Here is a 16,059-nt window from a genome sequence, read left to right as displayed (position 1 = left end):
GTTTTAAAATATTTTTAATTTAAAATAATGGTTTTGTTAATAGCCCTAAGGATATGCTTTAACATGTCACTTAAAGATTAAATTAAAGACGACTGCCCTGACAAGATTCTAACAAGAAAAGGTCAAATACATTTCTATCGATATGGTTGTATAATCAAAAGCATAAAATTTAACTAAAGGTTGTATAAAGAACTAGTAAGATCTCATTTAAAATACTGTTTACAATTTTAGTCACCATGTTATAAAAAAGATACTACACTGACATGCTGAAGAAACCAGAGGACACAAGCAGAAACTATTAGGAAGTAAATTTAAATCTGCATGTAAAATTGACAGTAGGAGTCACTTTTTTACACAGAGATTTGTAGGGGTCTGTAACAAGCTGCCTGAGGTTGTTAATATTGCTTCTTTCAAGACACTAGCCCTCAAATGGTATAGATTGGCATAGCCTTTCTTATGTTTGTGTGTCAAAGCTTTTGCATTACATTAAGCAACTTACAGAGATCTGATCTGGGTTTTACACACACGAGATAGTGTTTTGGGAGAGGTGAGGGGTTAGTGAGAGACAAAGGGGTTGTTGGGAATAGAACAAATGAATGAGTTACTTGAATCAAATATTGACTTAATTGGTATCACAATCCCATTCAGGTTTGTAGCCAATGGAGACCTTGAGTTCCCTACAAGGCACATAGGGCTGAGACTCTCCAGGACTGGGAGTGAGGATCACGGTCTTAAGACTTCAATCTTGTGTATACGTTCAAGCTGTCCCCCCCGAGTTTACACTCAGATGAACATTTTGTCCTTTGTTGTGTAGAAGAAAAGTCTGATTACATGAAGACAATATTAACCTGATACAAACCCCTATTTATGTAGTAAGCTCTGCCTGTAAGGGACAGCTTCATTTGTCCAGCGTCTCCTACCTGTAAGAACACAGAAGTGTGTGCAATAATCTAACTTTGAATCGAACTCCATCCCATCTGCTCCCAGGAACATGGCTCCTGATCACTCATTAACCCCCCTCCCCCAACGGAGCAATGCAATCTACTTACCATGATGGAGCATGGCTTTCACACTGCACTGGCATTCTGTGACATCTCTTTACCCCCGTCCGCGTGCCAGTGTGATCTTATTGCTGTGCATCTGTCAAAACAACCTGAATGGTTATACCAGCTCTGCTCCAGCAACCATTTCTCTCTTAGGAGGCACACGGAGAAAATCCCATCAATTTATCAGGAAGCAGCTTGTCTGTGGTCATGGGTCGTGTCGACTCAGAATGTCTCCTATAAACACAGGGCGCAATGCATCACGCCAATCCAGCACAGGGTGCTCAGACACAGGGAAAATGTGTAGGAAAGGTGGAGGGACATACAACATACAACCATACAAATTACACACAGAACTCTCTATAAATCACGTCAAGACAGGGCAGGATGATTCAGCATTAGCACTGATTCTGGAGGAGGATTACAGTGCCGAACGAACCAACAACCCACTGGATCCTCTCTTGCTGCTACAAGAGCATAAGAAAGGAGTGGTCATTCAGCAGAGGTACAAGGTGAGACCCAGAAGATATACTTGATTGGAAGAGCTGACAAAAAAATAAATCTTCTTTCCAAAACCTTAAGCACATTTGAACACTTCAAACGTGTAAATTTCAAACAACATTCCAATTCCTGTTCCAGACAATCACAGCTTCCAAAGGTTTGCATGAAGCTCCATGATGATAACATAGAGGGAGTAAATCCTTTAGTTTTCCACCTGAACTCCAGCAGATTATGCCTTGAGTGTATAGAAAACTTCACCCCATAGTCACATGTTTTTCAATGAAAATGTAAGTAAAAAAGGCAGGAAGTCTGTACCGAGACTGGAATGAGCAAAGCCCATCATCATTGAAAATGTCTGCTAGAACGCTAATCCCTTTATTTCTCCAGAACGGAGAAGAGAAAGAGGAATTGCTTGTAAAGAGTCTGTCCACTTATCCGTTGTCTACCCTCTTTACCCAGTTGAGGGTTGTGGGGGAGCCGGAGCCTCTCTTGGCAAGCAACAGGAATGAGGCGGGATAGGGACAGGGCAGGACACAAGTCCATGGCAGGGCACACTCAGACAAGCACCAGAAGCCAATTACCCTACCAGTATGTCTCTGGACTGCGGGAGGAAACCAGAGCACCTGGAGGGAGCCCATGTGAACCTGGGGAGAACATGCAAACTCCACACAGACAGCACCAGAGGAATTGAACCCAGGCCCAAATGCTGCTGCGAGGCCTTAATGCTGGCCACTGTGCCGCCCGTAAGGAGTTTATGATTATGGAAAATATGAGAATGGGAATAACTCCTCTTCTGTGATTTCATGAATCTCTAGTAAATGCCAGTTGTAATTAAGTAGGTAATTACAGGACCAAAATGTACTCTGCCGGGTCTAGGGGGAACACTCATATAAATTAAATCTTGATGCCTGTATGGAGAGACCAGACCTTCATCAAGCGGACAAAATTCAGCAGTGAAACGAAAACAAAACAGTAATTGCAAAATAAAGGAGAAGGAATAAAATGTAGGTTTAGGTAGAGCCGGCTACCACAGATCTTTTCAACTCTAAACTCATACTGGAAGTGTTTCTGGTGTGAGCAATATTAGTTATTCATTATATTATAATGAACACAGGAGCATGGATCCTCTCGACCAGAAACCAGAAAGGGCCACAATTAATATCACGTATATATTAATTCATGCATATGGAATACATACATGATACATGTGCACACTATATGCTAAGCATCTGATTGGGAGCCCCTGATGTCTCAAGCTTCCAAATCAACTTGAATTCATCTAATTAGCATCTCAGTTCGGACACATTATGAAATGAAATCAAGTTCCGTTGCCTTTGATTGAAGAGGTGCACTCAAATTCAAGTGCTTCTGAGGCCTGGAGAGCTAAAAAAAAATTCAGTTTTGATATCGGCAAAGTCAATCGTCGTTTGAGGTTTGACAGACAGCAAGCAGGGGGTGAGTAGGCTGGCGCTGGTTTGAAGACACTTGAATGATGCAGTGTGAAGAGAGTGAGGACTAAGGCACGTGGCATAAGGGAAAGGCAATACACAGCACCAGGGCATTTGTCCCCAGCTTAGCCTAGCAGAAGACGAGCACTGCCCAAAACCTTTCACTGCTCATTCCCACTGCAGGCTGCTTGAAAACCTAAGGCAACTGTGTAAAGTTGGTGTCCAGCGGCATTGGGGGTGGCCATCACAGTCATTCATGTGTCCTACCCATACCTCCCATGGCCCCAGAGCATGCTGGGAGTGACATGTCAGCAGCTATGGAGTATGACAAGATGACAAGGAGATGCTACGTGTCATTATGTTCCCACTTCCAGTAAAGCAAAACGTGACACAAATAAAGTGGAAGCTCTAATCGATTTATTTTGACCTCCACCCCCACCCCCACCCCTGTCTCTTTCACTCTCCTCTGTACAACACAATAAAAGCAATGAGCAATCTCTTTAGCAAAATATTTTCCTCTCTTTCGACCTAACAGTTATTATAGTACATCAGAAAAAAATGATATTATAATAAATTGTACAGTGAACATTACAGAGGTTATACAATAAAATACTGGCCAAGTCCCTAAAGTCTTTATTTTTTCATTAATAATTTCATTTTTGTTTGGATCAAACACAACTTTCACGTACTGTAACTTCAAATATTTATATACAACCAGACACACAAACAATGATCTATGAACTATGACCTTTAGTCAGGGTGATACTCACAGTGATCAGTACCAGAGGAGGCAGCTGTGAAATGCCAGGGCACATTTGTTTGGTATTTTTTATTGAAAAGGAAAAGATCGGAAAAGGAGAACAGCAAGGTATATTTGAGTGGCACTGGAGGCCTGCTGACATTTCTGTGCTCTGTGTCCAGCACGTTTTCACTCAAGTTCAGACTTGCAGTTTATTAGAGCGATATCCTCTTTTGATCAAAACTGAAGACAACGGCAGTTTTTCTTAAAAAAACAAACATATCCATTTTGAAATAATATACTGGTTGCAGTCTGGCCACCTTCTGAAATTGTATTTTTGTTATTTTGTGCTTTTGTCAAGAATTCCATTTGCAGAGAGTGTAGTTACATTGTTCAGTCACGTGGTGGCACTATGTGCTGGGGGGGGTTACATTTTGTATAAAGCAGAAGAAAATCTGATATATTGCAGATACCTTTTCCAGCTCTCCCCCTTTAACCACCCACCCAGCAAACTGGTTTCAGCAGTGACAGGGACCTGCTCCACTTTCCCACTCTTTCAGCTGAAGGAGAATTTCCAAAGCGGTGATTCTTTGTTCCTCTACAGCAGGACATATGACTGTTTCCAGCGCTTAAAAACCAGAAAAACCCATAGAAGTCCTTGCACGAGTCAAGACAATGTACACATGACACACATACAGTATGAACTGTATAGCTAGAATTTAAAGAGCAGGTGTTACCAGTCTTAGGAGACCTGCTGATAAAGTAAATGTTTTATTGCCAGGACTGACTCATTATCAGCTTTTTATTTGGCACTAGGTAAGGAAACACTGGTCTTCCAGTTTTAATTAAAAAAGACTGCCTGTTTTTGTGCTTGAGGCGACCAGCTTGGGGAAAGGTGAGCTCTCAGTCCAGTCACAATACTTCCATGCCACATCTTTAAATGTAAAAAAAAAGAACAAAAAAATTAAAAGTGTTTGAAAACGTACATTTTTTGTATTTGCCTTTACATATTAGGTAGGCACTGAAGCAAAAGCCTAGTAATTCTCTTAAGTTCCAGTACTTCTGTTGTAGTAAAATTAAAAAAAACTAACACAAATTGCACATTTTATTCTATTAAGTAATGAAAAATTGATATGCACTACATGCCCCAACTATCGCCACATTATATCTTAAATTAATTAATTCACCAGGATGTCACCTATCCCAGATCAATGAACACAGAAGAGGCTTCACATACAAATGGGGATTTATAAGCAATACCTGTGTCAACCGATTAGAAAACGTTTTTGAGATAAAGAGCACCAGTAGTCTGGATGCCTGCAAGTGTAAAACTCATCCAGTTCTACCTTTGAGAACTGTTCCAAGGTTGAAACCTCGGTTGAAAGATTCTGCAGCAGCTGTGAAGTACAGGCGTGCTGTTCTGTACCGAGAGGGGAGTGTGCCAACTGCTCTTGAGAGCTGTGGGAAGACTTGCATCTAACTATTCCTCTTTCCCTGCGAACGCATCGGCGAGGAAGATGCAGCACTTAAACAAAATCAATATGTCAGAAGAAAATACAACCAAGGAGAAAACTTGTATGAGCATCTCCTACTGTATTCATTTGTCCGATTTCGGTCACAGTCCATCACACCGACTTCAGAGGCACAAAAGACTATCAGGGTTTAGAAGTAGCGCATTTCAGGTTTTTGTGAAACAAGTAAGAAATTGTAATAGTATATAGCTGATGTTCATTGCCGATTCTGAATCATTAAGAAGTACTCATTAGTATAGCCTACACTAGTTACATACAATACAAAGTATCTAATCTCCAAGAGCACTGTGCTCACATACATCAGCCGCTGGTGTGAGGGAAGATTTGCCAGGAAGCTGCCAGCAGGAACACGGCCAGCTGTCACCCTGTGAGAAGAGGGGAGGCTGGTTCACCACTCTTTACACGATGGGGTTGTTATCACTAGAATCCATTCTGGGGCGAGAACTCAGGTGAGTGGGTTGTGTGCTTTAATCTGGAATCGGGTTGCTGGGGTGCCTCCAAGTCAGGTCTGCCCAATGACCGCTGTGTCTCAGCCTGCGGGCTTTAAACCCTCGTACGGGGGCCGACAATGGAAAAAAAAACCCACCCAGAACTTCAAAAAAATCATAACCAGCTCTTTTTTTTTCACAATACAAAGATGACGACAACCACAGCAATCCCATCCTGCCCCACCTTTAAAATACACGAACAAAATGCACCGACACTGAAACACACTATGAAGGCTTCCCAGATTTCTGAAAGCCTTGGACTGATCGGACCTTGTGCCGCTAAACTGCTCCAAGCCCAGCTGAAAGGGAACAAGAGGGCTGGAGAGCACTGTGCTGTCCATACGTGCGCGATTTAAAGTGGACTCTCACCGCAATAAGGAGACTTGCAACAAAAAGACCGAATGGAGAGAAAAAGCATTTCTCTGCAAGGAAAATCCAGATGCAACCCAGGTTTTTTTCCATCCTGTCGTGCTCTGCCATTTCCTTCCCAATTCCCGTCCCAACATTATTACTCAAATCCCTTTGTTATTGCTAAAAAAGAAAGGGTTTTTTTTCCCAAGGCTTCCTCTAGACAGACAGACGTATCTACTTAACATTTTCTAAAAGCAAGTTTGAAAATAACAGTCCACTGGATTCGAGTAAAACCTTCTGTAATCAAATCTATTTAAATCAATAAATGTTGTTGTGTCTTCTAGGTCAGTGCTTGACCAGTCTTCATTTCCGAGCAGCAATTCTCCTCTTGGAGAAAATGTTCACCCTTAGGCCTGTGATGAGAACAAGCTTATCGGCACATCTGGCCTGTTTGATATTGTAGCTAATTCAGTTGATCCAGGATATCGGCTTCAACAACATGGCTCCATAGTTTGGACCAGAGGCCCACAACTCCCCGCAAAAAGATGTGCCTCCTGTTCTCCATTTCCAATGCACTTGCACACAGTTTCCACGTGTGTTCCCCGTGTGCGCAGAAACGCTCTAGAGCTTTGTCAAAGTCGATCCTCTGAGATCTGAAACGCCAGGAGAATCCACTGTTAAGATGTTACAACTCTGAGCCTCTTGTCCGTTGCGTCTGTACTGTACTACATAAAGGGAGGCGAGGCAGACATTAGGCGATATAAAATCATAGATTACAAACCTTGGACACTGAATACATTAAAAGCAAATCACAACTATTTACCTTCTCCTTTACAGACAGGAAGAATTTATTGCAAGTCCTCACTGACCAATGACAGTGTGCAGTCCCGCCCCAGAGGAAACGGAATCCTTATTTTCCTCATCAAAATCAAAATGCCAGAAAGATTTCTTGAATTATTCATTAAAATGCAAAACGGCCATCCTTGTGGATGAACTTAACTCTTCAGAGGGCTAGGTCTCGACAGCATTTTGCCGAGCAAAAACAGAACTTGAGGTCGACCTCAGAATTTGACAGTTTTGCCAGACACGGATCGGTGGAGAAAATTCTGTCACCTTGAAGAACAGTCTGAAAGAGCTTTGATAAAAAAGGGGGATTTTGCAACAACTTCGGAAAGAAACGGAGAGCAGAGATCAAACGCACAACCGCAAGCCTGGACGTACAGAAAGATTTTCAGAACCCTGAGAAAACCTGAAGACTCATCAAATGGCTGTAGACTGTGGAGAGTCTCCAAAAGTCGAGATTTGTAATGCGATTTTGTTAACATTTTTGTTTTTTGACAGTCCTCATGATTAATCTGATTCTTCTTTTTACGTACCTGGCTGAAAGCGTATCACCCCCAGCACATTGTCTCCGTTTGTTTTAAATGAACAAGTCAATATTGAAATTCACCCCTTTCCCATTTTAGGGATTCTGAATTGTGCGCACATCAATGGTATCTACAATGTCTCCATAACAGTTTCCGCCTATAATCAATTCATAAAAATGTATGTAGTGTACTCTGTTCTCTTATTTTACAATATTCTATATTTAAAAACTCCTTGAAGAATGGAGATATCCCTTTAAAAATAAAAAAGCTGGTTCGTCTAACCAGGATCAAGGGTTTCAGATAAATGGATTTGCATGGCATGAAAATGTGGCGTCCTATTTCAAAACGTGTTGCCGACAGAAGCCGCAAAAAGAGGTTTAGCTGTAGTTTTGTCACTTGAACCGGCGAGGTTGCGTTCGAACTGTAGGGGGAGCTGCTGAGCTTCGGTACGGGTAAACACGGGCCCCTAACCTTTTCGTCAGTGCAATGCACTCGCTGCCAAACCTGCTAAAAATTATAATCGAATTTGGATGCTCTGTCATTGCCGAGGTAAAAAAAAACAGATGGAAAATATGTGGACACGAGTCCACATAACCAGGTGCGTTAGTCTTTTGAGAGCGTAGCCGTTTGGTTTGTGTTGACTATAGCGAAGCACTTTCAGCAGGAAACTTGCACCGCAATCTGAGACAAATCGCTGATAAAGACTGATATATTATAGTCCCCATAAACTCACTGTAATCTCCTTTTTTTTTTGGTGTTACAGTGCAATACAGCTCTCATCAAATTACAGTGTACAGGGATATAATCATGTTAGCTCATGATACACCGAGTCCCTGCAACGCCACCTGCTCTAATGGAAACTTTCTACGGCACCGATACGCCTCTTCATTTTACTCTGCATCTCTTCCTGCCGAGCCCTAACAGCAGTATGGACACCAGCCTGTTAGATAACCAGTAATGTTCTGTTACCAGTGGTCACAGCGCGCAGCCCGCATCGGATCGGGCTCAGCTAACAGCGCCGTGCCGCAGCCTGCACTGGTGTAACTTTTTAACACTGGAGCCCCGAGAAGACAAAAAAACACTGTAGCGGTCGATCGCTCCAATAATGAAGCCTGGATGTGCAGCGTAAACAACATCAAAAAAAGCCTGCTGGGTGGATTTACAAATCGGGACTAGTTTTTGGTCACGGTTTTGAATGCAGGTAAAACAATCTACAGCGGACACAGCACCGAGCCCAGCCGATTATCCCGTTGTTTCTGAAGTCAGATTTGAACGCAGGATAATCCTCTGTCCACAGGGAAGCACAAAAGCTCTTACAGCTTCAAACGCTCCCGAAAGCCAGCCAGCCAGCCTGTGGCATCGAGGCCCAATCCATTTCCTTTGTTTAGGATCCTTTTCTCCTTTTTAGTTGTCAAACAGGAATTAAAGAAAACAGCGAACACAAAAACATCATTCCAGTAACATCAAACCCTCATTCAAGGGGTCGAGGACTATAGAAGACTTCTCAGTCTCCAAGAAACAGGATCAGTTTTACTGAATTGAGACTCCAGGCAGAATTTGAACACTTCCCTTGAAAATAGTCCAGAAATACATTTACCTGAAGCTCTCGGTAATAAAGTTCGAACTGTGAAGACAGAGTTAGCCTGATCTTGAGCAACAGGATATGAACATACCCCAGTATTCCCATAATTCACATTTCAAGGTTTACATACATTATCATGAATATAAAGTCTATTTTTTGATAAACTGAACACTTAATAAATATGTCCTTAATTAATGGAATAAGACTTAATTCTTCTACTTAATTTGATATTACAGTAACATTCATCCTACATCGCCTGTGGTAGTTCTGTTTCCAAGGGGATGTGTTTATGTTTAGTCACAATGTTTATACAGTATTAGCATCTTAGATCTCGTTAAATTTGTCTCAAGAGAAAAACCTTTGAAAAGATGCCAAAGGTTTCAATTACTCTATAATGCTGCTTAACAGCTACAACTAAGGGTACTAATTAACATTGTTTAAATGTACAAAAGTAACCCTAAAACATCTACAGCATTTAAAAGCATGTAATCGTGGTGTAACACTAACAAGTGCTTTAATTGCACCTGCTTGGTGTTAATATATAATACTGAACACGTTTTGGCTTTTGTCTATTAAATAAATACAATGTCTAACTGATTATGAAAGCCTTCCTATGACTCTAAAGGGATTCAGAGCAGTGAGAGACAGAAATATCAATACCGCTCACTGATAAAATTGCTCACTTACGATTGTAATCATCTTACTTGTGATGCTCCCCTTTTCTGCTAAAGCAGCAACATCTTCCGAAGTAAAACACACATAGTACTGTGCTTTGTCTCTGACCATGTAAACAGTCCTGATAGTCACAGTCCAGACTCTGTAAAAAGGAGCCATTGGAAATCATTGAAATCCAGAAAGACTAATTATGTCTCTAAATCCCATTGATTGCTCGTTATTTCTACTTTCTTTCTTAGGTTTCTGTCTGATAAATTATTGCCTTCTTTTTCCTGGTTAACTAAAAGAACAAAGAGCTAAAGTTGGCCTCTTGAAGGTGAGGAGGTAACAAGACATGATTATCCCCTTTTGAGACTGAGCATCCAGTGAGGAACCTTTTACCAATGACCAATCAGCAGCTGCCTTTCAAAGGGGCGGAGCCTGTACGTCAGCTACAGCAGTTCCAGGTGTATACAATCGCCCAGGTTTCCCAAATTCATTTGATTTTTATCAAACACATTTTGGTTTTGGTAGATCTGCATGCTTCTTTTTATTTAACGTTTAAATGGCAGAAAAGGGGACTGTTGACCTGCAGAATATGGCATTTAAATCCACTGCAGTGTGATTTTGATTAAAATAGTCAAGTCAAGAAAAGCTGACCTGTAATGTATCTAATACATTTCAAATAACCACTTTTTTACTACCCCTGATTAACCTACAAATGATATGAGAAACTTGGATTCACACAGCAAATACGACCTATTATAACTTTTAAAATGATAATATTGAAAAAGTCGACCTGGGAAGTTCTATGCACCAGGAACTATTATATCTGACAGCATCCCAGAAACATGGCAATCGGCACCTTCCATGTCCACAGGCATGGGAATATTTTCTCTGTGTGCTGTACCATGCATGTCTGTAAAGTACAGAATATCACATCTCCTTCTGAAATCTCACCCAAAGCATGAGAGCACACGTGTGTCACACACGCATTTCACAGGGATGTGATAATGTGTTACAGAATAGCCAAGCTGTGCGTTGAGTTTTCTGGGCAGGTCTAAGACTCCAACTAGAAAGCAGGGCAGGTCTACCACAGCTATGGCGACTGAGATGGTGTGGCGCCCACTGTGTGCACATCCCATCACACGGAGATCATCATCTCAAATGAGGCTTTTGAAGGAAAAAAAAAACGATATAAGATTTAAACTGATGGGGTCACATTTTTACTCTGAGTACGATATGGTCATTTTAGCCCCCGTCTGTCGTTATCTAATGCCAAGCTACTGTCTCCAGAGTCACCAACACCGGCCTGGGAACAGGAGCGATCACATGACACCGGCTACCTTGGGCATCAGCCTGGAACCTGCTCAATGGAAGTGTTAGACCTCAAGCTCCTCACCAGGTATTCCCAACCACTGGAGCTCCTGTCGCATTCCACTGCATTGTCCCACGTTAACAAGGCCATCTTGGGGATATGTCGTTGATGGATGAACCTATTCCCTTAGTAAGGAACTGACAGGAATAGAAACCCACACTGGATCTGATCAGACAATCCAGGGGCTAGACATCCCAGATATCCAGGGTTAAAAATATTTAAGAAGAGTCAAGTAAAGGGATCTGGTTTTTAGGAGCCACAATTTACAAACACGGTACACTTTGTGATAGTAGGAATCTAATATCTTTGAACCGTTTTCTCAAAAGGCTTCTACATTAGAGTCTCCAGCTCACGCAACAATTGCAAACCGTCGTCTGGAAAAAACAAACAAACAAACAAACCGAAAGGTTACATGGCTCCAAAACTCATTGTTTTCTTAAATATTTTTAACAAGGTAATGCATTGCATGTGTATTATATATAAATATAAACATATTTATAGGAGGGAGATTTTATGACTGTTTGCTCCTAGCTTGCCATGGCTGCATAGCTCCATTTCACCCCTACTGAAGGTTGTGTCCAACGCCACAGTGCTGGGCTTAGTAAGGGGTGAACATGATAGGGGTGTGTGTGGCCCTCAGGGGCCCCGGTGCCGGCCGGAACAGGGCAGGTCCCAGCAGGGGGGTCTGGATGAGGGTGGCGGTGCCCGCCGGGTGGCGCAGGGCCAGGGGATTGGCAGCTACGGTGCACAGGGCTGCAGGGCTGAGTGGGCTCGGCAGGAATCCTGTGGTCAGGGTCTTGGTCAGCTGCTTCTGCAGGGCCAGTTTGGTCTGGAAGAGACAGCAGGACAGGGTCACACGAAGGGTCTTCCTCTGGGGAGGATCACTGGCAAGGCAGGGCAGCTTTGCACTTTCCGAACAGCTTTTTACAAGCCTACCAAAATGTCCTGGGAACAAAGACACGCGTTTACCAACTTCCACCGAAAAATCTAGAAAATAACACAACAGAAAAAAGATGTTGCATTTGTCCGTCCATCAAATGAAGCCTTTTGTAGGAACAGACTGAGAAAAAAATGCTTGTTTTCACTGGTGCAACAGGCACATAAACCTAGTCATCTCTGAGAACCCCCAATTGGGTTATTTTAGTTATGGGCAGTACCGAAAAAGCACAGGCTAAGAGAAACAGTTTCAGGGTGGCCTTCCAGCCCATTAGATGTTAAGGCTGACAATGAGAGATGAAATCAGAGGTCATTTAACGGAGAATCTAAAACCAGCCTCCCATTCCTGCTTTAAATATCCCAGACAAGAATTTCTGCTACACAGGGACCGTCCATTTCCCCAACAGCTGGATAAATAAGAAACTTGCATGTGTCTGGCCCCTCTTCGCCCAACTCTTCTGTTTTTGCACAGTTTATTTTTAAGCTGTCCAACAGAGGCAGAATTCCAAGACCAGCGTCACACTGCTTGGTTTATTCCTTTCCTCCACGCTGCTCAGACTTGGATATGGAAAAACAACAACCAGTTGTCATGAATGTGACGGGAAGGTTTCTCCGTAAAGATGGCTTAAAATGGATTTTTTGTTTTTTAAATAAAGATTTTTAAAGAATAATAATAGCACGGGTTGATTATGAATTTCTTGGGGAGGTCCAAAGCAGTGCATGTTCATGATGATGTTTGGTTGTGCTCATTTATAATAAGAATAAAGTTGATGCCATTGCAAAAAATTAATTAAATATATACATGCTATAGACTCAAAGGCAATCATGCCTGCAGGAGAGTTTAATTTGAATAATTTGAATTTTCTCTTTGTATCTCATTCTAAAAAAGCCCTTATGTTTTTTCAGGTTGGCACAACAAACAGTGCTCCTTCCCCTGCACCTCAACCCACCTGCATCCACTTGTACCCACCTGGGTGGAGAGTGAGGTCAGGTTGCAACGCCCAAACACTTTCTTCATGGCTGATACTGCGCCTCCAGCGTATCCACTCCACCTCACGTTCTGCCAGGACACAGGAGGACACGGTCAGATCAGAGGTGCCCCCATCACCCTCAAGGCCCAGAGGGGGCAGGGCAGGGCAGGGCAGAGCAAAGAAAGGTTACAAACCAGAGGAGACTTTCAGCTACTTTAGCTCCCAACAACGAAGTCATCCAAGGATCTCTGGGCCCTTTCATGAAGGATGCTCAGAAATCACCTTTAATGACGCGACTCAGTACCGTGTTTCAGACACCCACAACTCCCAGTCCTACTGTCAGACTTCACTGCACCCTCGTCATGTTGACCTGCACTCTCTCTGCATTTCACTGTTGCTCTAGAAGCCATCCTATGTCCATACTTTCTAGTACTGTGAATAATTGTTTTCCTCTCACAGTCCTCCCGTTTCAGAAGTGAAAAGATTCGGTACTTTTCATCTGCTTCTGTTTAAGGCACAGCTTTGAGCCTACTGAACATCTTGGTCCTGATGAACTGCAACACACATGAATACGCCCACATACAGTGCAACTACCTGTTTTTTCCCCACAGGCCTTCCTGGCCCCCGATGAGACAGGTCACCTCCATGAGCAACTGTATCATGAACAGCATGAGAAAGATGGCAAAGCTACTAGGATGCTGATCTGTGCGTGCTTGCATCACTTGGTGCTTGCTCACATCTTCCATATCACTGACTGCAGAGCTGCTTTGCTGGGGTGGAGGTCTCTGCTGCCTCACACACCTCTGCAGTCAGCCATACAGATGGCTGAACTCAGGTCCTGCAAGCAGGCTGGCCCTTGGTCTACTCACCGCCAAGATGGAGTTCTGCTGGGTTTTGTTATAAGGGGTGAACTTGGGCTTGGGGGGTTTCCCAGCCAGCCTGTCCTTGTGCCTCCTGCTGTTCATGTGCTGAAAACAGAAATCACATGGGACAGGTTACCGTCTCCTCCTGACCCACACCTGAACTTTTGCTCATTTCCAGCCTCCATGCTCAAGTGATCCCGGCATCTCTAGATCATGAATTTCTGAGCCCCTCACGTACAAAGCTATTCAGACCCCTTGACTCCCTCTAACTGAACAAATGAGTTAATTTATGACTAAAGAAAATGAAAGAAACCTACAGCTTTCCATGAAAACCTCCAAAGGATACCCTCCCCTTAAATGAAGGGTATTGGTTATTCAGGCCAATGAATTTAAAAGCTCTAGGAACCACAACAGCAGGGTTGTCCAGTCTTGGTCCAGGACAGCCACAACCCTGTTAGTCTCTTTAAATGGTCAGTTCTGACTTAAGGATAAGATTAAGAGCCATTTTACTTAAGGAATGGAGGCTGAGACCCGGCTGCTAAACCAATAAGTGCAGATTCATTTGTGTCCTATTTACAGCTGTTGTAGATACGCAGAGACCAGTCCACTTGCAGTGTGCTGCAGGCTCATTCATCTTTTTCTAATTAAAATTTGTTAAAATCTAACTATGCTGGCTTCATCAGAGTTTGGCTTTTCAGAGACGAATTGCAGAGAGAATTACATTTCTATTTTACGGTGGGGCGGCTGGGGGTGAGTAGAGGGTGTGGCTTGTAGATCATCAGTTGTTGAGGTAATCTTCTCTGCAGCAGGGCTGTGCGTTTGCTTGCACTCCTGAGTGTGTGTAATAGGGACTGGAACACAGCCTCTCTTCCTTACCAGAATGAATCAGGTCTTTGATTTACAGTGGTTCAAGGTAATCAAACCCCACAGTGATTCTGCACATGTTCTTGTCTTGTCCAGAGCGGGATTCTTTTTGGATTTCTAATTAAGTGAACGTTAACCTCTGCGAACATGACCTTTTTTCCCCAGACACACCTATTGATCCAAACCCTCTCACTGGTCACTTTATTATAGTTTTGGATAGAACCGTCAAAAAACCTCAATGAGAGGCACTCTCGCAGACCCCAAGCTTCTCTCCCTGTCTGTGTGTCTCGTGGAGAGCAAGCTGGGGAAAAGACAAATTCCTAATGCAAGAGATCGTATGTGGCCAATAAAGTGATCTGATCTTCTCTCCGTTCCTGTTGTCTGAGCCGCGCTGCAGGGCTGACTGACCTGCTTGAGCTGCGTCTCCGAGTTGACGTAGATCTCGCACACCTCGCAGTGGAAGGCCTTGCTCTGCACGCCCAAGCTGCCCTTGTTCCCCAGCCGCTTGGTCTTGCAGGCCGCGCGGGACAGCAGCATCTTGCTCCTCCGGCGCGGCTGGGTGCTCTGGCCCTCCAGCATCAGCTTGTGTTTGGCTCCTGGGAGGAAGGGAATCACAGGACACTTGAGCAGCCCGGCCAGAAGCACAGCTGCTGCAGCTAGTGCAGGCACCGCCCTGCTGTGCAGCAGCTAAGTCACTACTAAAGACTAAAAATCCAATTTAAATTTAATTGCTGCATCTTTTTTTCCCCAATTGGTTTTCCAACCATGCCAAACCCCACTCATGGGGTTCACCTGTCTGTCTCCAGGCCGGGCAGCTCGCTCAGGCCCATCTCTCTTCCCAGAAGGCTCTGTGACGTACCGCTGTTGTGGGCCTCCAGCTGGGACGCGGAGTTGACTGTGACTTTGCAGATGGGACAGTGCAGGTGGGGCTTGCTCTTTTTGGGGTCCTTGTCCCCCTCCCCGCGGGGTTCTGCCTCGCTCTGGGGGGGCTCCTGGCTGCTGCTCTCGAGGACGGGCGCGGGGGGGTCGGGGGCGCCGGCCTCGGACACTCTCTCGGAGAGCTGGGAGGCCGGGGAGACCTGGGGGGACGGTGCCGCCAGGGCCACCAGCTCCAGGGAGGAGACCTCGGAGACGGGTGTGAGCACCACCAAGCCCCCTGGAGTCTCCTTCCCCTTCCCAGACTCGGGGTCCATGGACAGAGCTGGGGAGAGACCGCACTGAGTCACTGGGGCAAACAGGAAACACACACTCCAGCACCAACACACACAGCAGCACTACAGCACTCGCTGTGCAACACAATTACAGTCCCGCACACAGCCTAACAACACAAAGCCCTGCTTAT

The 16,059-nt window shown here is 44.0% G+C and overlaps 1 protein-coding gene across 3 annotated transcripts in view; it reads right to left on the bottom strand.

The window, feature by feature from the left end:
• Positions 1-10,908: 10,908 nt before the first annotated feature.
• znf385c (zinc finger protein 385C) overlaps positions 10,909-16,059 on the bottom strand; it is a 172,752-nt gene continuing 167,601 nt past the window's right edge. For all 3 annotated transcript variants that reach the window (XM_088623136.1, XM_088623135.1, XM_088623138.1), the window contains 5 exons: positions 15,577-15,918; positions 15,126-15,313; positions 13,860-13,958; positions 12,990-13,079; positions 10,909-11,912 (listed from right to left, as the gene is read on the bottom strand). In XM_088623136.1, the coding sequence (XP_088479262.1) occupies positions 11,682-11,912; positions 12,990-13,079; positions 13,860-13,958; positions 15,126-15,313; positions 15,577-15,918 (950 nt within the window). In that variant the 3' untranslated portion in view covers positions 10,909-11,681. The remainder of the gene's footprint in view (positions 11,913-12,989; positions 13,080-13,859; positions 13,959-15,125; positions 15,314-15,576; positions 15,919-16,059) is intronic.

The sequence above is a fragment of the Lepisosteus platostomus genome, chromosome 28, assembly GCF_059453375.1.
Source record: "Lepisosteus platostomus isolate fLepPlt1 chromosome 28, fLepPlt1.hap1, whole genome shotgun sequence".
Classification (NCBI taxonomy): Eukaryota; Metazoa; Chordata; class Actinopteri; order Semionotiformes; family Lepisosteidae; genus Lepisosteus; species Lepisosteus platostomus.
Note: the sequence above shows the minus strand (reverse complement) of the source record. Positions and strands in the feature narration are given on the sequence as shown.